This window comes from Myotis myotis, unplaced genomic scaffold (genome assembly GCF_014108235.1).
Source record: "Myotis myotis isolate mMyoMyo1 unplaced genomic scaffold, mMyoMyo1.p scaffold_m19_p_11, whole genome shotgun sequence".
Taxonomy (NCBI): domain Eukaryota; kingdom Metazoa; phylum Chordata; class Mammalia; order Chiroptera; family Vespertilionidae; genus Myotis; species Myotis myotis.
Window position 1 is genome coordinate 27,959,054 of NW_023416315.1, and position 23,165 is coordinate 27,982,218.

The 23,165-nt window shown below is 35.9% G+C and overlaps 1 protein-coding gene across 11 annotated transcripts in view; it reads left to right on the plus strand.

The window, feature by feature from the left end:
* SNX13 (sorting nexin 13) overlaps positions 1-20,216 on the plus strand; it is a 103,695-nt gene extending 83,479 nt beyond the window's left edge. For 8 of the 11 annotated variants that reach the window (XM_036327968.1, XM_036327969.1, XM_036327972.1 and 5 more), the window contains 7 exons: positions 215-325; positions 7,890-8,051; positions 9,181-9,252; positions 12,001-12,146; positions 12,393-12,461; positions 14,139-14,251; positions 16,684-20,216. In XM_036327968.1, the coding sequence (XP_036183861.1) occupies positions 215-325; positions 7,890-8,051; positions 9,181-9,252; positions 12,001-12,146; positions 12,393-12,461; positions 14,139-14,251; positions 16,684-16,931 (921 nt within the window). In that variant the 3' untranslated portion in view covers positions 16,932-20,216. Of the gene's footprint in view, positions 1-214; positions 326-7,889; positions 8,052-9,180; positions 9,253-12,000; positions 12,147-12,392; positions 12,492-14,138; positions 14,252-16,683 lie in introns of those variants that run through there. The other 3 variants (XR_004970868.1, XM_036327970.1, XM_036327973.1) reach the window with 3 other exon arrangements.
* The last annotated feature ends 2,949 nt before the right edge of the window (positions 20,217-23,165 follow it).

Consider the following 23,165-nt stretch of genomic DNA (forward strand, 5'->3'; position numbering starts at 1 on the left):
ACTAATGTGAATTTTAGGGTTATCTGTAAAACCTGAAAATGGAATAGTAAATATATTTGGTCAACTTTCATATTAGATGCACTGAAAGTCAAAATAGCAGATGGAGAGAATAGTATATATCCTAATGTTAATAATCATAGAATTATTGATGACTTTAACTGCATAATTGTTTTTTAAATGTAAAATTAAAATTTTTACCCTTTTTTTCTGTTAGTTACTATTAACTCCTGAAATGATGAAAGCATCCCCAGTTTTGGCTCACTATGTGTATGATTTCCTTGAGAATAAAGCCTACAGTAAAGGGAAGGGGGATTTTGCTCGCAAGGTAAGCAGACTATTGCATTGATTTTCTTACAGATCTATTTTCATACTTTATTTTCAATGTAAGGAAATAAATTTATACTTATGTTTTAAAACTAGAAAATGTTATTAAATGTAAAATGGCATGTTTATCTTCTGTGCTTTACTAAGCCTATCAGTAGGTGTACCTAATAAGCATAAAGTCCTATCTTTACATGTGGATTAAAGCCAGCAGTAGCTTCAAAGAAAGGGGGGAAAAACTTAGAAATGATGCATTGATGAAGATTTGCCTAAAACAGGTCACAAGCTTTTCATTAGTTTCAGAAGGAACTGTTTCTTACTAAGAGGAAATGTCTTAACTTGGAGTAAGAATAAGAAAAGTGTTAAATAGGATATGTTTTTTATGCTTAAGTGAAATCCTTATTATTTAAAATTTATTTTTGGATGCAAGACCTATACTTGGAATAAGATACTAGGTTAAAGCAATAAATGATTAAGTGCTAAAATTGGGCAAGATGCAGCGGTTCTCAACCTGTGGGTCGCGACCCCTTTGGGGGTCAAACGACTCTTTCACAGGGGTCGCCTAAATACATCCTGCATATCAGATATTTACATTAAGATTCATAACAGTAGCAAAATTACAGTTATGAAGTAGCAACAAAAATCATTTTATGGTTGGGGTTCACCACAACATGAGGAACTGTATTAAAAGGTCGCGGGCATTAGGAAGGTTGAGAACCACTGGCTTAGTGGGTGAGAACACAAACTTTGGGATCAGATAGTCTTTGGTTCAAATCCCTGCTCTTCCATTTGCTAGCTGTGACCTGCAGCTTAACCTTTTTGGTCTTTTATTTTTCTCAAAAATGAAGATGTTAATCTTCACTTTAGAGCATTATGTGAATCAGATGAGATAATCTGCGTAGTAATTACAGTGCCTGGCAAATAACTAACCTGAATAAATGTTGGGTCTTAGTAGTAGCAAAAGCAATAACAGCAGTTGGGGAAGCTTGGCGAAGGAACTCTGTGTATTATTTTTTGCTACTTTTTAGAAGTGTGAAATTATATGAAAATGAAAATTCACAAGAAAAAAAGACTTCCTTGCCACTCCCTCTGCCCTGCCTATTGAAAATACTAACTTTCAAAACATTAAGGATTACCTCAAAAATTAAAGATGGAACTGCCTTATGACCCAGTGATTCCACTTCTGGGTATATATCCGAAGAAAACTGAAACACTAATTCAAAAGAAAGTACATGCATCCCTATGTTCATTGCAGTATTATTTACAATAGCCAAGATTTGGAAGCAAGCCCACATGCTGTGCCCATCAGATCAGTGATTTTCAACAGTGTGCCACAGCACACAGGTATGCCAAAGAATTTTAAAACATGCAACACCTGACTATTTAGTTAGGGGCACTTACCTCTTTTCCCTTAGATTGCCAGATTTAAAAAAAAAAACACTAGCCGTCCAGTGTGAATGAATCAAAATTCTACCTATTATGATAGTTTATGTGAGCCATGAGATGAAAAAGGTTGAAAATCGCTGAGTTAGATGAGTGGATATAAAGCTGTGGTACATTTACACAATGGAATACTACACTGTAGTAATAAGAAGGAAATCTTACTTTTTGCAACAGCATGGATGGACCTGGAGAGTATTATGCTAAGTGAAATAACCCATTTTTATGTGGGATCTAGTGAACAAAAGATATTGCTTTAATAAAAACTTCCCGGTCATGTACCTTATGTTAGGAAAAACACGGAGTGGTCTTATCTTTGTATTTCATGATTGAAGTGATTGAGTTTAAATTCCAACTCTTAAGTGGTTTTATTATCAATAGAGATTCATTCATGTACTTCATCTTTTTCATGTTTACCTTACTTTCTCTCTCATAAAATTGTATCAGTTTAAGCTCTGGCCAGGTAGCTCAGTTGGTTAGAGCATTGTCATGATATGCCAAGGTTGCGGGTTTGATCCCTGGTCAAAGCACATACAAGACTCAGTGAATGCATAATTAAGCGAAACAACAAAACAATGTTTCTTTCTCCCTTCTTCTCTCTCTCTCTCTCTCTAAAAATCAATCAATAAAATTTTTTTAAAGGATTGCATCAATTTTAGGATGCTAAGTTGATAACAGCTTTTTGAAATAAAAGAATCATTATATTAAATGTATATAATTTCTTTTTACTAACAAACTGTTTTTATATATCCAAGCAGTTATATATCAGTTTAAAAAATATTACCACTGCAATCTAAAGATCCTTCTGATTCATTTTTGGAAATCCACAACACATACTTATAAAAATAATAAATCATTGCAGTAATTACCAGGGTCATTTTGATGTCCTTTAGATTGTCAGAATAATTTTTATGCCTATCAAGAATTAGGGGCACCCGTCTGGTGTGCCTCAGTGGTTGAGCATCAACCTATGAATCAGGAGGTTAGGTCACATGTCTGGTTTTCAGGCTTGATCCCCAGTAGGGTGTATTCAGGAGGCAGCCAATCAATGATTCTCTCTCATTGATGTTTCTGTCTGTCCTTCTCCTTTCCTCTCTGAAATCAATAAAAATATATTAAAAAATAAAAAGAATTAGGAGTTTTCAGCTGCCTTTTTTTTTGGCTAAATTATAGTTTAATATTTTTTCTTAATTATATTTTACTAGAAATTAAATAGCTATTAGAGAAAATTATTTGTAAACATTTTATTGACTATTTAGAGCTTGAAGTAATATTTTATAACACATTAACTTGATCATACAGTTTGTCTAGCTTTGCAAAATATATGGGCCAGTTTGCTAGAAAAACTAACTTTCAACCAGTCTTCTCTGTGCACACACAATGTCCTTCTGTCCAGTTTTATATCATGGTGTGAAGGCATTTCAAGCTATAGTTAGGGACCTAAATTTAAGTTAAAATTACTTTGTGTTGTTACCAGTACAAAAAGCTCAACCTAGGTGGTAATTAAATGACTAGGTAACTTCTTTGTAAGGTAGGCTAAGTGCCATTAACCCATAATTTACTCCTCTGCTGGATAATTTTCAAGTTTCTTTTTCTGTTTTAAGCATCTGATTTAAGGCAAATCCTGTTGTTAGAAATGTTATTATATGGTGATGGACTCCATTTTATGTATCTAAATTCAACTTATTTTAAGGTTAGGCATCACAATCTTAAGTGTTTTTTCTATCATGCTTGGCTCTCCCAGTCTCCATCCCAAAACAGATGCTTGGGATTTACCCTCAGAAACTGAGTGAAGAAAAAGGGGGTGGGGGGTGATGAGAGAAAGAGAAATGGATTCTGTAGGTCTGGGATGGTGCACAAGCAACTATTTTAAATAATATTCTAATTGATGATATAGATTTAGGTTCTGTCAGTGACAGTTTATCCTCATGTCTAGATAGCATGTGAGATTATATTTATGTAATCAACTCTAAAGGTTGTATTAGTTGAATCCACATTTCTCCTAAACCTACATTTCTAAACTGTAAGATATATAAAATTCTAAAATGTTCTTGAGGATATTCAAATAGTTTTTTTACACATATGTGTATGTTTATTTTTATTTTTTTATTTTTCAACTAGAGTTGATATTCAATATTAGTGTCAGATGTACAGCATAGTGGTTATACATTTATATATCTTACAAAGTGATCTCCCAGATAAGTCTAGTACCCACTTGACACCATGCATAGTTATTATAATACTAGAGGCCTGGTGCACGAAATTTGTGCACGGAGGGGGAGGTTCCCCTCCGCCTGGCCTGCACCCTCTTGCAATCTCGGACCCCTCAGGGGATGTCTGACTGCCCGCAGGGATTGGGCCTAAACCGGCAGTGAGACATCCCTCTCACAATCCAGGACTGCTGGCTCCTAACCGCTCTGCCTGCCTGCCTCATTGCCCCTAACCACTCGCCTGCCTGCCTCATCGCCCCTAACCACTCTGCCTGCCTCATCACCCCTAATGCCCCTGCCTGCCTGATCATCCCTAACTGCTCGCCTGCCTGCCTGATCACTCCTAACCGCCTCTGCCTCAGCCCCTGCCGCAGTGGCTTCATCCGGAAGGTCATTCAACTGTCTGGTCTAATTAACATATTATGCTTTTATTATTATAGATTATTGACTATATTCCCTGTGCTGTACTTTATATCCCCATGACAGTTTTGTAACTGCTAATTTGTACTTTTTTGTTGTTAATCCTCACCTGAGGATATTTTTTCTATTGATTTTTAGAGAGATAGGAAGGGAAGGGGAAGGGGGAGAGAGAGAGAGAGAGAGAGAGAGAGAGAGAGAGAGAGAGAGAGAGAGAGAGAAACATCAATGTGAGAGAGACACATCGATTGGTTATGTCTTGCATGTTCCCTGGGCCCTGTCCTGCAGCTGAGGTACTTGCCCTTGATTGGAATTGAACCTGCAACCCTTTAGTGCAAATCCATGAGCCAACGATCTAAGCACAGCAAAACCAGCTGTGGCTAATTTGTACTTCTTAATCCCTTCACCTTTTTCAACCAGCCTCCCAAGTGCCCCTCTGGCAACCATCAGTTTGTTCCTTGACAATATTTTTTCATCTTTATTATTGAAAGTATTACAGGTGTCCCTTTTTTTCCCTCCATTACCCCTCCTCTTCATTCCTCCCCCTTCCCAGGCCTTCACTGCCTCACTTACATGTGGAATCTGATGAACAAAATAAACTGACAAACAAAATAGATGTGGAGACATGGAAGTGTGCAACAGACTGATGATTCTGGGGGGTGGAGAGGGATGGGAAGATAGATTAATCAAATAGTTTTTAATGTAGGTTGTGGAGTAAAGTGAAATTCATGCCTTCTATGCTTTTGAAATTCTACCTCTTCTGTGAATATTAAAACTTAGTAGACAGGTGACAATTTTCCCTCAAGCTGTGCATTTTAAATGTGGTAGTCTTATGTTTATCTCTCTTAATTCTGCTTGTGCTCTTATAATAGTAGTTCATTTATAATGTCATTCCAGTTAAACAAAAATTCCTGGCAATAATGTCAATATTGGAAATAACGTTCTGATTGATTTGAGTACTCTCATGGTTAACCAAAAATTACTGTGTATAGAATTAGAATTACAAACAGACACACACACACTTGATCTTTTATCCTTTTTATTTCCATTTTTCTTTTCACCAGTGGTAGTGTTGTTCATACCCTTTCTTCATGCTCATTTCTGTCCTTTATTTCTACTCTAAATTGCTGTACTTTGACAATATCCCCCTATAGGTTGTATATTCTATGAAGCGTGTTTATAGCTCTATTGGCTCCACTTAAACTGGGTAGTAACCAAAACTCTACCCCTTTTACAGCTATTTTTGAAATTCAGTTTTTTTTTGTTGTTATTGCGTTCTTGTTCTACCTTTCCAGAGTGCTTTTCTTGATGGAAACTACAAAAGTATATTAGAGTGATTTTGTTTTCTTTATATCCTGTACTAGAGGCCCAGTGCACGAAATTCATGGGGGGGGGCGGGGTGTGTCCCTCAGCCAGGCCTGCACCCTCTCCAATCTGGGACCCCTCGGGGGATATCCCTCTCACAATCCAGGACCACTGGCTCCTAACTGCTCCCCTGCCAGCCTGATCACCCCCAACTGCTCCCCTGCCAGCCCGATTGCCACCAACTGCCCTCCCCTACTGGCCCGATGGCCCCCAACCACCCTTCTCTGCTGGCTCTATGGCCCCCAACTGCCCTCACCTGCCAGCCCGGTTGCCCCCAGCTGCCCTCCCCTGCCAGCCTGATCGGCTTCCTTCACACGAGGTGGTGGAGATGCCCAGGTGGTGGAGATGCCGGGACTGGCCTCCTTCGCACCGCGAGGCGCTGTGGGACCCCCAGGCCTCAATGTGCAGAGCGGCCGCTGGGCCCCGCCTTCGCTGTGTGCGCGGCCACCTTGTGGTGGCGTCACGTGTGAGGACCACCTAGGCTTTTATTAGTATAGATTAACATTATGCCATGTTTCTTAAACAGTGGGGTTCAGTTTTTCTACCATTTGCTTTTTTATTTATGCATGGCACGTAATTTGTTTCTGTGGTAGTTTTTATGAGACTCAGCATTTTCTGAAAAATATTCTTGTAATTTGGTATGACTAGTTGTATGTCCACCCCCCCCCTTTTTTTTTTTTAACCTCAGATAGTTCCATATTCAGCTGCTTTGGTTCTTTAGATGTTGCTCTCTTTCTTCATTGAAATTATTTAACATTTGTACAACAACAAGTCTATTTACTGATCCAAATTCTCTGGAGATTATTCCATTTTATATCTCTGATTATAATTTCTTTTATAGTTTTTCTTTTTTTTTTTATGTTTGCGATACAAGTGTATTAGTAAAATCCAATGATCTTGTTACATCTGTAAAGTGTTTTTTGTGGGTTTTTTTTGGTTTTTTTGGTGTTGAATTTTATTTTTTTATTTTTTTATTTTTATTTTTTATTGCTTAAAGTAATACAAAGGGTATTACATATGTGTCCATTTTTCTCCCCCCGCCCTAGACAGTCCCCTAGCCTCCCCTATCCCCCAGTGTCTTATGTCCATTGGTTATGCTTATATGCATGCATACAAGTCTTTTGGTTGATCTCTTACCCCCCTACCTCCTGCCCCCCAACCCTCCCCGGCCTTCCCGCTGCAGTTTGACAATCTGTTTGAGGCAGCTCTGCCTCTGTATCTATTATTGTTCAAAAGTTTATAATGGTCTCTATTATCCATGAATGAGTGAAATCATGTGATATTTTTCCTTCATTGACTGGCTTATTTCACTTAGCATAATGCTCTCCAGTTCCATCCATGCCGTTGCAAATGGTAGGAGTTCCTTCCTTTTTAGAGCAGCATAGTATTCCATCGTGTAGATGTACCACAGTTTTCTAATCCATTCATCTACTGATGGGCACTTAGGCTGTTTCCAGATCTTAGCTATGGTGAATTGTGCTGCTATGAACATAGGGGTGCATGTATCCTTTCTGACTGGTGTTTCTGGTTTCTTGGGCATTTTATATCTCTGATTATAATTTCTTTTATAGTTTTTCTGTTCTCCTTATTAAAATATCGTTTACATGTCTGGTTTGCAACTTCTTTTTTTCTTCTTCATAATGGATTTCAAATTCCCTACATAGAATGTATATATCCTAAAAATTATTTTTAAAAATTAAATTTAAATAGTCACTTGTTAGTTATTTCAGCTTTTGGTTTATCTTACCAGCTTGTTTACTTTTCAGTATCTCCTCAAAATATCTGTCATTGTTGCCTTGAATTGTGGCAGAAGGATGTGATAGCTAATTCCAATTGCATCAGTTTTTGTTTTGAAAAACTTTATTTTGAGAATTTATTAAATAAGGCAGCCACAGTTTATATTGATTTTCTATCAATAACATTTTCATTCAAATTTTTTAGTTATACATTTGTGTGTGACCATACATTTTTAAGACACATCGAAGACACAGTTACATACTTTTTAAATGAAATGAGCTATTATAGACTGGAAAATTATTGCATCTTTCATACATTACACTGTGTTTTCACAGACTTCTCAGTTGAATAACAGATCTGATACAGTAAAGTCATGGTATAACATCTTTTCCTCTTTAGATGGACACTTTTGTGAATCCACTTCGAAATTCTATGAGGAATGTTTCCAATGCAGTTAAATCCCTTCCTGATAGCTTGGCAGAGGGAATGACTAAAATGTCAGACAACATGGGCAGAATGTCAGAAAGACTAGGTCAAGACATAAAGCAATCATTTTTCAAGGTAAGATAATTTGCATTAATGTCTAAAGCAAATTATTTTTAAGTCACCTAAGATTTATTGAGCCCCTGCTTAGATTCACCTATTTCTTTCAGAAGTTCAAAGCCTCTAACATATAGTCTCATAAATAATTAAAAAAAAAAAAAAAAAAAAACTAAAGAGAATACATTCTTACCAGAAATGTATACTATAAAATCCAGTCACTTCTCAGTTTCTGCTATGGTAGAATTTTAAAATCTATGTAAAACAAATATTTTAAATTGGTAAAGTACAGGTAGTGGACCAAGTAGTTTGTTGTTTCATAATTTGTACCTTCAAATTTTGATCTAGATGTTTAAGGTTATAATTAAGATTATGGAATAAAACATATAGCTATTACAGTTTTCATTAGATCAGTTTGAATGAAGAGGAAATATACAGAAACACAGAATTTTTTTTTACTGTAAGAGCCAACTCCTAAAATAGTGTGTGTCAATCATACTTCTCTGTTAATTCTCATACTTTCTCTGATGCTTCACCTTTATTTCTAATCATGGGAAGTACACTCACTGAAATGAGGGTTTCCAGTGCCACTTCTGTGACTTATACAAAGTCACTGAACTATTCCAGGCTTCTTTTCCCACATCAATAACATGAAAGGGTTATAATAGGTGATATTGATGGTTCCTCCTGTGATGATAAATAATTATCAGCTAGCACTGTTCTTTCTGTCCTTTTTTATCACAATTTGTCCAACAGGGTTAGTTTTTTTTTACCTTATTAACATACTATCAAGCTCTCTGTGGTAAAAGAAAGAAGATTGGAGTTTTATTTCCTGTCTGTGTTACTAACTTTTGGTCTTTAAATCATTTAACCTTTCTTAGCTTTAAATTCTTTAAAAAGGTACGGGATTTTGACTTAAGTAATCTCCCCTTCCAACTAAAAAGTTAAGCATTAAAAAATATATATATTTTAATAATGAAATAATCACCCTTGGTTTCTAATTATAGATTGTGAATACTTTTTAAATACTATATATCAAATCAAATGCAATTTATTATGTTTGGTAATTGTTTTGTTTTATTATTATATTTTGTTCTTTCACTGTCTATGGGTTTACTTTGTTTTTTTTTTTCTCTTTTTTTTGTGTTAGATGCCTCCTTTAATTCCAAAGACTGATTCAGATCCTGAACATTGTCGAGTTTCAGCTCAACTTGATGATACTGTGAGTTAGTTTTATTTTGGGTAGTATTCAGTTGTGATTCAAATCACACTTGACAGATCTTTTTAACTTTTTAATGAAGTATAGTAACATATAGCTACCATTAATGTGCATTTATTGTAAGTGTTGAGTTTGATGAATTCTCACAAGCTGAACATGCCCATGTAATCAGCACTCTAAACAAGAAACAGATTGTTTTCAGTACCCCAGAAAGCCCCTAATGCTCTCTTCCTGTCACTATGCTCTCCCCCACCAAGGGTAATCACTATCCTGACTTCCACCCTGCTTTTATACTTTATGTAAATGAAACTATGAGGTACGTACTTCTTTAAGTCTGGCTTCTTTTTGCTCAATATTGTGATATTTGTTCATGTTGTTTTGTGTGATTGTAATTTCTTCATTCTTGTGTCCTTACAGTACCCCATTTTGTAAATATAGTACAATTTATTTGTTGTGTTATGAATAGTATTCCAATGAATGTTCTGGTACATGTCTTTTGATTAAAAAAATAAAACATATTTCTGTTGGGGCTATACCTAGGAATAGAATTGCTTGGTTAGAGGGTATGCAAAAGTTCAGTTTTAATGGACACTGTCCCATAGTTTCCCAAAGTGTTTTTTCCACTTTCACTGCAACCAGCAATGCATGAGAATTCCAATGGTCCGAGCCTGCCAGTGTGTGTCTTTTTATCTTTTACTGTTCTGGTTTTTGTATCTCAAGTGGATTTTCATTTCTCTTATGAGTGAAATGTTGAACCCCATTTCATATGTTCATTGGCCTTTTAGGTGTCTTGTCTTTTGTGTCTAGTGCTTTTCCTTATTTTTCTGTTGGCTTGGCTGTCTTTGATTAGTAAGAGTGCTTTATATGATCTAAATATTAATTCTTTGTCAGATTGTGTATTGCTTTGTGTGCTTTTGTTTACTGTATATACAATCGTACCTGCTGCAAGGTCACAAAGATATGTGGTTTTCTTTAATACTTCTTTTGTTTTGCCATGCTGAAACTTATATTTGGCATTCATCTAAGATTGATTTTTGTGTATGGATGAGGTAGGGGTCCAGTTGACCCAAGCACCAGTACTGAGAAGGCCTTCTTTTCCCCAGTTTCTGTGCTTCTCCTTTGTCATAAATCAGATTATTATATATACTTGGGTCTCGGCTCTGTATTCTATTGTATTAGACAGATTTATTTTACAGTTATAATTATTTTCCGATTAAACTTCTTTATGATAAACTATCTTTAAAAATATAATATTTTAATCTGTTTTTAATACTATTTCAGAATAATTTATATTATGGTATAATATCCATAACATCATACCTCTTGTTAAGGGTTTTTATAGTTTAACCTTTTATTAGAATTGTCATGTGGCACCAAACTTGAATATACTTGATCAGAGAACAGTTTTTCTTTTGCCTCTATAATGAAATGTGTCTCTCCTCACCTCCCCCACTACCATGTGCCCCTCCCCTTGGTTAAACTATGAGCTTTTAGTGTGTCGTGAAAGGAAAGATACACTAAGAAAATGTTTACAGCACAACAGTGAAAAATATATAATTCATGCTGTTTTCTTATTGTTTAGATTACAGCACTGATAAAGAAATCATTAGAGAGAGTATCTTAGTGATGAAAGAGTTATAAGTTTAACTGGCAATTATATGCAATTCTGTCGCATTTCTAAATCTGCACCTGTTTTGGCTTTGTATATATTTTTTCACATCAAAGCGTCCTAATTGTCTTCCTTTACTTTTTACATTGTTAATCAAATATAACCATTATAAGTGTTCACATTTTTACTGGTTAAATGTTAAAATTCTCGTAGTTTAGAGAAATATGTCTTAGTACTGTTAGCTGTGTACTAGATTTTATTCAGTTCTTTTCCCTGAAAATACCTAAATACATAAAACTCACTAATCAAGCACAACACATTATTTTGTGTAGATTGTATTTTGTTATATTGAACTAGAGGCCTGGTGCACAAATTCATGCACAGTGGGGTTCCTTGGCCTGGCCAGGATTGGGCCAAAATCGGCTCTCCAACATCCCTTGAGGAGTCCCAGAATGTGAGAGGATGCAGGCCAGGCTGAAGGACCCCACCGGTGCACGATCAGGGCCAGGAAGGGACCATGGGAGGGCTCCAGGGCATGTCCAGCCTGTCTTGCTCAGTTCCCATCAGCCAGACCCCAGCAGCAAGCTAACCTACCGGTTGGAGCATCTGCCCCCTGGTGGTCAGTGCACATCATACCAACTGGTCAACTGGTCGACTCTCTGTCACCTGGTGGTCAGTGCATGTCATAGCGAGTAGTTGAGTGGCCTTAGCATATCATTAGCATATTACGCTTTGCTTGGTTGAACGGACGACCGGACACTTAGCATATTAGGCTTTTATTATATAGGATGAGGAATGTTGAGACTATTCTTTTGAAAGAGATGCTTCAGGAAATAGGCAATGGGGCTAGCATTTGCCTTATCCAACTAGTACAGACTCTACTAAAAGTAAAAGAGCCACTAATCTTTTCCCAAGACCATTATTATAGCCATGGAATTTACTCATTATTATAGGGCTGTAAAATTTTGTATTTGTCTGTTAAAAATGTCTTTTCTAAATTAAAATGAAATGCCAGGTTATGCAAGCTATAATATAACTTGTTCTCTGACCTGTGAAATGGTAGCAATAATTTTGTAAAGTGTCCATTTATGGTAGATAGGTAACTCAATTAAACATGCTTATTTCTTCTCATACATTGTCAGGTGGATGACAATATTCCGCTTAGGGTAATGCTGCTTCTCATGGATGAAGTGTTCGACTTAAAAGAGAGAAATCAGTGGTTGCGAAGAAATATCAAAAACCTACTTCAACAGCTTATTAGAGCCACATATGGTGATACTATTAATAGGTACCACATTTTTTTTATTCTTCTTCCTTCATTTATTATTTAGCTTTTAAACTTTTACTCCTAGAAGTAAATTGTTCAGCCTTCTTAGGAGAATTTCCTTCTCTGGGCCCTTTAAGAAGATTATTAAAGCAGTCTATTTCTCTCAGAGATTATTTATATGCAAATTAAGTTGCTTATTACTCCATGAAAGTAGTTTTATTTTATTCACCTAAAATTTTGACTGTATATAAATTTCTTTACTTTCAGAAAAATAGTCGACCATGTTGATTGGATGACCTCACCTGAGCAAGTAGCGGACTTAGTGAAACGTTTCAGGTATATCTAAGACACAGTCACTTCTTTCAGGTAGTACAGAGTTTAGCATTGTTATCACTAATTAACTCTGATTGCTTTTCTTTTTCTTCCTGGCCATAAAGTTGTTTTTAGTTATCACTGATGAGCCAAAAGACTTGTAAGAATTGTAATAAACATTTTTTACATGGGTATGTTGATCTTTGTTTTCTTTAAAACCAGCATAGAAAAAAGCATAAAAGAAAATTCTTAAGATGTTAGGCTGCATTTTAAAGTGGCTTTAAAATAATTGAAATACCAGTGTGGACAAGGCATGGCCATATAATCCAGTACCTAGTGTTGGGGATTTCTTTTTCTTGCTTGTTTGCTAACCTTGATTTTAAATGAAAACTTTAAAAAGTATGTATGTCTCTGGCCATAGTCTAATTTTTTAACTATTTGAACCTCTGAAAAGAATACACATTAGGAACAGTGATACTCCAGTGTATATGTTCATTTTATAAAAATATTCCGAGCCCCTCCTCTATGCCTAGTGCTTTGCCAATCACCAGGGACTCAGATGCAGTTCCTTCAAGAAAAGCATGGTGTACCAGAGAAATGGACCTCTTTTCTAGGAGTGAAAGATAAGCAAGACATCAATATTCATGGCATTGTGTATTTCAAAATAATGGAAGCAAGAAGGGAGCTATCAGTATTAAGCACTATTTGCTTGGTACTATGCCAACTACTTTATGTACACTTTCTGGTTTTATCACGTTTCACGAGATAGGCATTTTGTCTCCGTTTTGTTAGGAGGAAATTGAGGATTAGACAAGTTAGGCAGCTTGCCCATGGCTTGTGTGCTGGAAACAGGGAACTGGGTTTCTCTAATCTGAGGCTGCATTTTCCTCTGTACCATACTGTTTCCAAAAGTTGGACCACTTCCCTGGCACATTGATTCTGTTTCGGGGTAGGTAAATGGTGTTCCTCAGGAGCGGTGATTCTCAGCCTTGGCTGCACAGTGAAATCGCTTGGAAAGCTTTACAAAGTGCTGGTGCATGGGCCCCTCTCCAGAGTCTGACTTAATCACGAGTTTTAAAGCTCCCAGGTGTTTCTAACGTGTGAAGTTAAGAATGACTGCTCTGGGGATTCTCCCTCCCTTAGACCAGATTCCCTGACGGAAGCTTAGTTATTGCGCTTGAATTCCTGCTTTAGGCCTCATAAGTAAGGAACAGGAATTACGCATGCTGTGAAAGTGAAGAGAACGGGTTATATGTGTGAAAGGAACATTGCACTCAATCCAGCTCTAAGGTGTGGGTGCAGAGTTTGTTTTATGTCGGCTTAGTGATAAGGGACCTGAGGGAGATTAACTCTACCCAAATTCAGGATGTTGTACGTTGTATTTAGATGAGATGTTCAATCTCAATGAGAGGAGAGGCCTACTTTGAATTTTAATGCTGTGTATGTATTCCGTTTTGCTATCTTTATCATTTGTCAGTGTTTATAAGTTATATCAGGGCAGAATTCATCTGTATCTTTCTTGTGTATATCCTTTTATAACTAAAATTGAACCTTGTACTTAGTTTCTATTTGTTGAATATCATACTTTTATAAAATTTCAGAAACGTTTCCTATTTGTGTTTTCTATAGAAAATTGGAATAATTGTACCAACTTGTATTTTAGAAAATAAAAATAGTTATAAATTTAATCTTTTTAAATAGAGATGCCTTTTGGCCAAATGGCATTTTAGCAGAAGCTGTTCCATGCAGAGATAAAGCTATCCGAATGAGAACAAGAATTGCAGGAAAAACTAAACTACTTTCAATTATGCCAGGTGAGTGAACATGTTGGGTAAAAAACTCACTAATTGTAGTTTTTCTGAATTTTTGGCATTAAGCATGCTAGTTTGATTATATCAACTACCATTTGATTACTTACCATATATGAGGCACTGTTCTGGCAGCCCTCATTTTTTCTTAACCAGTCCTTACGACAATCTTATGAAGGTAGGCACTGTTAATGTTGCAACTTTATTCGTGAGGAAACCGAAGCTCAAAGAGATTAAGTAAGGTACGCAAAGTTTATAGCTGGTAAGCAAGTGTTGGGATTCTGAATCAGCTCTGAATGACATGAAAGCCAGTTCTTTCAACCACTTGAAAAAAAGTGCTGCTTTCAAACCCCTTCACTTTGCTGCCTTGAAACATTATGAGGATAATTTGATGATAAATAAAATATGTAACAGACTTAAGGGCTAATGAGGGAATCTGAAGTTTGAGATTTTACGAAGAATATTGAAGAGAACAAACCAATTTTTTCAAAGAATCCCTTTATATAGGAACAACTGATTGATCCAATATTAATCTTTATTAAAACATGATCTCAAAGAGAGCCCACATAATGGCATTCTGTTGGTCTAATTTGAGTTACTTCTTTAAAACACTGCTGTTCACTAAGTTAAATTCACTTTATCCCTTGTCTTCTCTCAGTAAGAGAAGGTATGTAATATGACAGGCAGTATGTGTGGCTGCGTGGTTATTTGGTCCCTTCTTTGGTTTATGACTATCTCTGAAATACCTAGGTGTCTTCTCTTCACATTTAAATTATGGATGTAGAGAATCTAGAAGATATATTTGTTAAGTTGTTTAATATCATAGAAATACCTATTTTTCTATAATTTAAAACTAAATTTCCATCATAGATTTTAATAATCAACTTTCTCTTTTGTCAGTTAAGTTGGAAACTTGCCACATGGCTGTTAATTCTGCCCTATAGACTATACTGTTGCATTTGGATATAAAAAGCAAATTATAGAAATAACATTTCAAAAAAAATAAAAAGACACAATAATTTAAAATATTATGTTATAAACTACTAGAATACATTAGGTCTTGCTCTAGACTGACTCAGTTATGCAGCTGAAAGAATCCTTAGTGCATTTATTCAGTAAGTATTTTTTGAGAGCGTATCATGTGCCGTACACTATTCTTTGCACTAATGTTTGCCTACTTGGAGTAACATTCTAGTGAAGGGACACAGAAAACAGACAAAACAGTAAATATAGCATAGTATGTTCCATAGTGGAAAGTGCGGAGACAACGGAGAGTGCAGGACAAGGGAGGTGTCAGGTGAGTTGCAGACGTAGGTGGGGTGGTCCGGGAAGGCCCTGAGAAGATGACACTTGTGTGAAGATTTGCAGGAAGTGAAGGTAGATATAAAAATATATGTACATAATCCCTCACTTATTTTAAATTATATTGTACCCCTAGTTAGAAACATACCTTTTGAAGTTGCGTGTTTCTTTCACAAGCACCAGAGTAATATTTACTACTATTAGAGTCCTAATTATGAATAACTAAGAATAATCATGTGTGTTGTTCCCATACTCAGATATCTCTAGTGACCTCATGTTGCCTGTGAGTAAACTCCAAACTCGCTCATCCTGACAGTCACAGCACTATCAGTCCCATTCTGTTCTCTACTTTCTCAAGGGAAACCCTAGATTCAGCCAATGGCACCAACCCTGCTCCTGGCATCTTCCTGGTTTTGTGCCCTTAGTGCTCACTCACTGATGTTTCTCCACCAAAGCCAGTCCTTCATCTGATTTTATCTGTCAAATTCCTGCCCAGGTAGCAACGTCCACTTCATTTGTTACTTCCTAGAACAGACCTTGCCTTGTATTCTCATGTAGAATTCTACCCTCCATATACATTTTTATATTTTTTGTATTTTGATGGCACTGTTACTGTGTCTTTAGGTTTTTTTGAGATCATATGTCAGCTTTCACACATGATTTCCTTATAGTGTATTTCTCACTGTGCATTACACATAGTAAGAATATGTTTTTGAGGTTACAGGTCACTTTTCACATTATCTAATTAAAGCCTTATAAATCCTTAGAGTTATAAGGATATTGGTTATTATAAATCCCCATTTTATAGATAAACAAACTCAGGGTAGGTGAGTATCATATAGTATATGTGTTAAGGATTGTAATTCTCATTGGGGTTTCTGAGCTGGGTCCTACTTCTTTCTCATGTGCTGTCGTGTCTCCCAGTATCCATTGCATCAGTGATTGGAGGCATGCATGCACATGTATAAATTTAAATCTCAGTTACAATACATGGCTAAACGCATTAACTGAACACCTACTACATTTTAGTTACTCTGCTGTGTTCTTTGCATACTTGGTTTAACGTAGAGCATAGTTTAGGCCTTGTGCTTCCTTTATTTGAGTAATGAATTGTGTTTCTTTTCCCCCCTGTGTAGATGAACTGAAGCACATTATTGGGGCTGAGACAACACGGAAAGGTATTCTTCGTGTTTTTGAAATGTTTCAGCACAACCAGTTAAATAGGAGAATGGTTTATGTCTTCTTGGAAGGCTTTTTGGAAACCTTATTTCCGCAGTATAAATTCCGTGAACTTTTCAACAAACTGCATTCACGGTCAATGCAGATGCAGAAATATAAACAGAAACTTCAAACATCTCAAGCGCCTTCTTTACAGAAAAGGTGACACTCCAATCTGTGAAGCTGGTGTTCCTTTTGTCCAGAACTAAAGTGTGGACAGATCTTCTGGGGCTTAACTCATATACTGTTGTGCCTGCACCAGTCTCTTAATGTCTCAAATAGATTATTAATACATCCACAAAACTGTGGTATTTTTTCATCCTTGTCTGTAATCCATCACTACAAGAGAGTTGCCGTGTCTTAAATGATTTGGTGCATATTTTTGCAACTTTGAGAGGATACTGCCCCCATCTCAAGCAAGAACGACATCCATTTTTTTCATTTTAAATTAATCAGCGTTCTGCAGCAGTGACACAGTGCCAGAGTGTATGTATGAGAGCCAAGGAAAGCACAAAGCAACGGTTCACAGATATATTCGCTAATTTGTCTAAAGTGGGAGACTGTGCAGTGTATGATTTGGAGGGATTTGTTTTGCATAATGATTTTATAGGTTTCTTGGAATTTTGATATATTGTGGGTTAGCCAGATGAATGATCTTTGGAACATCTATTTTGGGTCTGGGGAAAGTGACAGGATGCCCTTAAGGTATGAACTAACCTTATACCCAAATTTATAGTTCTATGACATAAAATAAAACCTAGTATAAAATAAAACCAATCAGAAACAGAATGATTGGATTTGTTCACTGGTATAAAACTAGCTTTAATTGATTCTAATGTGCTTTAAGGGCTCTCTTTTGCTCTTAGAGTACTCAATCCACGTTTTCTTTTGGTATTCTGTACGCAAAAAAAAAGCATATGGTGGCTCTCACTTAAGTTTCAAAATTATTGCAGTTTTCTTTACCTTTAAGAGATTACAATTATAAAGTAGGGGTATAATTTGGTGAAAGACTACCAAAAAATTCTGTCCCTCTAAAATTAATGAAAATGTGAAAGGAAACAGCACTCTTTTGAAAGTTACCATTTGATAATTTTAAATTGTGTGATCTAGACATACCTTAGGTGATTTTAAAAATATCAAATAAAAGGATTAAATGAGTTTATTAGTCATGTAAACATACAAATTCCTAATTCTATTATAGTGTACATATATGAATATAATGAAAACAGAACTATAATATTTTTTAAAATATGCTTTTATTTATATTTTGCATAATGTAAAATTCTACTAAGTAAAACAAGTTGACAAAACCCCTCAGTGTATACATTTAAGTCCCTCAAATAATTTTATACCAACAATAAAGTACCTTTTCCAGTTTTGGAGCCTCTGCATTTCCCATAGTTTTCTCTTCCTTGTGTCCCTCTTGGAAGTCTTTCTATCCCTTGTATGCAGGATTTCTGCATAGTTTTAAACACTTCCACTGACTAAGGGTTTGAGTGTGTCAGCATTTTTTGTTTTAAAAATATTTAACACTAAAACCTTAAAATAGTGAAGCTACTTATTGGGCCACTGAGCCAAGATCCTGGTATTAAAAGAACACCCGGGTGCTCAAGATAGAGGGACAAAGTATTGGTATCCCAGTTATTTGGGAGCTTTGAGAAGGAACAAGATATTATCGTCTTGTTTTCACTGAGGTCCTACTTAAAGAGTGAAGCCTAATAGCAGAATAAAGCCTTCCTGTAAAGCTTTATAATAATAATCGTATTTATATTAATGATGCTGGTGTGCATACTTGTATGCATCTATTCATCGTGTGTTGCATGTCTTCAGAATTACATAAATGAAATCCCTTTCATTTGCAACTTAACAAAAGAGAAAAGATCCTTATTAACTCTAGTGGAAGAAACAATATTTCTTCTCGGTGTATCTCCCTGCCCTGGTCCCTCCCCATGCCCCAGGCTTTAAAAATGAGGCTGTTTGAAACATGTCTGTCAAAAGCATCAGCATGGCCACAAGTGCAGTGATTTTCAAATATACCCCTGCCCAGTTCAAGGATATTTTTGACATAAATCTAAGGGTAAAGAAGAATTCATGTAAGTCTAGTGTGTACATGTGAAAAAACATTTCTAGATAATGCGAGGAGCGCTGGCCATCAACCAGGGAAACAAATGTCGTGCAAGACTGCAAATTTTCTTAACAGAGCCCTGCAAGGTAACTGCATTATACCAAAAAAATGTTTGAGTAAATGGGTTTTTAAAATAATTTTTGTTAAGAGAGTTTATATTTCAAAAGCAGGAATGTCAAATGGTAGTCTATGTAAACAGTTGTGCATCTTCTCCATGCTCATCTATCTTTTACATCAGAGAGAGCTGTGGTCATGCTAAAATTAGAGATATTCTTTGAATGACTTGGTCAAGCTGGGTGTAAAATATTTAACCCATAAGTACAGTGTACTATGTTTAATGAAGTTATTACATTTAATGCATTTATTGCATATATGAATATACATGAAGAGGCTTTATGTCTTCTGATATTTGATTTTTGAATGTTTGTTAAGTCAGTGGTGCCTGTAGGCAAAAATCATAAAAGTTAATCATTCTTTGGGTTTTCTGATTTTTCAGGTAACAAACTATTTAGAAACCATCATTATTAACTTTTAATAGTTTATTCACCTAAAAAAATTGATTGTATGATTTAAATATAGCAGTTAGACGGGCATTTCCTATAATTTGGGTGTACTGAATAGTTGCTGAAAACAGTTGTGCCATTGACCAGTGGATGCACTTGGTTAGCCTTAATTTTTTTTAAACAAACATTAAAACTTTTTTTGTATTTCAGTTTGCTCATTTTAAGTTGTATTGCTGGTGTTTGGGGAAAACAAACAGTTAAGTGCTACCAGAAAGTGTACCAATTTTTAAAAAACTAAGAACAATATAAATTTCACAATCTGAAATTTTAATTTTGTGCAATATTTTCACTTAATGCATGTGTATTTGAGTAATTGTAAAATAAATGAATTTTTAATCTTTTGAGATCTGTTTAAACTAATGTCTTCTTAACCCAACAACTTACATTCCGTTGTTGCTGCATCCTTTTATTTAAGGACTTGTTTTAAAAGTCTTTTTGTCACTCCTTGTAAATTCTTTTGTTAATAGTAAATTTTGCTTATAGGAGCATGGCTCCTGTATTACAAGGGAAAAATATAAAGAGCACATCTTAGGATTATAATTGTTAAAAGATAACTTGTGCATATCATTGTACAGCAAGTGTCAACTGTGTGCCTAACTACTCTATCAATACTTTCCTTCTTTAACAAAGAAGAAACAACAATCAGAATGTCAGTTATTTTTATTGAACTTAAAAGAAGAGTAAAAATTTTATTTGGTTTGTGTTATGTTCTGTCCATTAGAAAATACTAATAAAGTATTAACAAACCTTTTTGTTGAATTTATTTAGTAGTAATGCATTTTTGTTACTTTAAGAAATGCTTGCTCGGTGGTCTTATTTTTAGTATCTCTGTGTATTTTTTTTTCTTTTCATTTTGGAAATCAAGCAATGCAAGATCCAGGTTGCTAGATGAGCTATTGAGTGATTGACTTACAACTAACTGAATTTAATTTTCCTTTTATGGGGCAAGTAACTTACTACCACTGTGTTAAAGCAACTTCATACTTCCCAGTCATTCAGAATTACAAAGTAATTTCCCATAGATCTATAATAACCTATTAACAATTTTTACTTTATCTTGTTTTTAATTTATAGTTTGCCTAATGTTTTAGATATTTCAGTTCTAAAAGCATTTGTTTCATTACTCAGCAATGTAGCTATATCTGGTTGGTCATAATATTTGCAGCCTCCCTGGATCTGTATCCACAGACTTCCCAGATATCAGGTGTGATTACTGCCACCTTACCAGGGACAGGCACAATATTTCTCAAAATACATATTGTAAAATATTAATCCTTCTATGATGTTCTTGGGAGAATAATTTTATACTTTTATATAACTTATGCAGATCTACATGCTAGCCAAAATCCTAAAATGTTCACAATTCAAACGATTATATCAAAGGTTCTGAAAAGTTTTATAGTAAGTAAATCTGTTTAACCTTATTTCCCCAACTTCCCAAACTTAGTTATCCATAGGATCTTTTATCATAATCAACTATTAATAGCTTGAGGATAACATTCCTAATATTCAAACCTAAAGAACATGGTTTGAAAAACAGTCATAGGAGGAGACTACTATCATTAGGGAATATTAACTCTAGACAGAAAAAGCAGTGGATTGGGGACACAAGATTTTATTTATATATATTGCCTATCATTCCAATGGAAAGTTTAGTTTGGGGAATAAAAAGAATATGGAAAGTTAATGGTTGATTATATAGTAGATGTTAGAATTGAATTTTGCCCTGGGTATCAGAATAATGAACTCAGTGAGGGGAAATAAAGTGGGAAAGATACTTGCCCAGGGCCTTGCTGATGAGATCAAAAGAGAAGTAACTAGGAAATGGAGGAGGGAGAGAGAGAGAAATGTAATACTGTACAGTCGGTTTTTAAAATGTGTGCCAGACGTTGCCCCATATGTAATGGTGGGCACTGTGTTTGATCTAGGAAAAATTGCAGCAGCTGCAAACCTAGTGTTTCACAAGGAAAAAATTAATAGATTGAAAATTAGAGTCAACTCATGTCATCAACCAGTGCACAGTGTATTGAAATGTATGAAATGTGATATTTTAAATTGGTAAACGACCTTTTACGTATGATCAGGTAGAATAAATCAGTAGGACTATGTGTTGAAAGTCCCTAAGACCATCCCCTGGGGCTTTACTAAGAGGGCTCACAGGACTCAACGTAGAGTTATACAGCTAAGATCTGTTACAGCAAAAGGATGTAGAACAAGATCAAAGGGAAAGGGTTGGTGGGGCAAAGTCAGAAAAACCAAGCCTGACCTTCCAAGATTCTTCTGGAGTCTTGAAGGATACACTTAGTCGTGTCCCCCCCCTCCCCCCCCCCCGCCCCCGCCAAGCAATGAGTTATGACATGAAATGTTGCCAACCAGAATGAGGTAAGCTCATTCAAGACTGCCTATGAACAAATACAGGCAAAAAAAAGAAACTAGACCACCAACTTACACCATACACAAAAATAAACTCAAAATGGATAAAGGACTTAAACTTAAGACAGGAAACCATAAAATTATTAAAGGAATCCACAGCAAAATCTCAGACATATGCGAAGCAATATCTTCACTGATACAGCACCCTAGGGCAATGGAAACTTTATAAAGAGAAAAACAAATGGGACTACATCAAAATAAAAAGCTTTTGTACAGCAAAAGAAACCATCAATAAAACAGCAAGAAAGCCCACTGCATGGGAGAACATATTTGCCAATGTTATCACCGATAAGGATTTAATCTCCAACATTTACAGGGAACTCGTACAACTTAATAAAAGGAAGATAAACAACCCAATCAAAAAATGGGCAATGGACCTAAATAGATACTTTTTGAAAGAGGACATAGGGAAGGCCAAGAGACATGAAAACATGCTCAAAGTCACTAATCGTCCGAGAGATGCAAATCAAAACGACAATGAGGTACCATCTCACACCTGTCAGAATGGTTATTCTCAACAAATCAACAAACGACAAGTGCTGGCAAGGATTCGGAGAAAAAGGAACCCTCCTGCACTACTGGTGGGAATGCAGACTGGTGCAGCCACTATGGAGAACAGTACGGAGTTTCCTCAAAAAACTAAAAATGGAACTCCCATTTGACTAAGTGATCCCACTTCTAGGAATATATCCCAAGAAGCTGGAAACACCAATCAGAAAGGATACATGCACCACTATGTTCATAGCAGCACAATTTACCATAGCTAAGATCTGGAAACAGCCTAAGTGCCCATCAGCAGATGAGTGGATTAGAAGACTGTGGTAAATCTACACAATGGAATACTACACTGCAGTAAAAAAGAAGGAATTCTTACCATTTGCAACAGCATGGATGGAACTGGAGAGCATTATGCTAAGAGAAACCAGTCAGAGAAAGATAAATATCACATGATCTCATTTGTGGAATTTAATGAACAACATAAACTGATGAACAAAAACAGATCCAGATACAGAGAAGCATCAATCAGACGATCAAACCTCAGAAGGAAGGTAGGTGAGGGTGGGGGTAAGGGGGAGAGATCAACCAAAGGACTTGTATGCATGCATATAAGCCTAACCAATGGACACAGACACCAGTGGCGTAAGGGCATGAGTGGGGGGTGGGGAGGCAATGGGGGATAAGGACACATATGTAATACCTTAATAAAGAAAGAAAAAAAGACTGCCTATGACTTTAAAATTTTATTTTAATCTTCACCTGAGGGTGTGGTGTGTTTTGT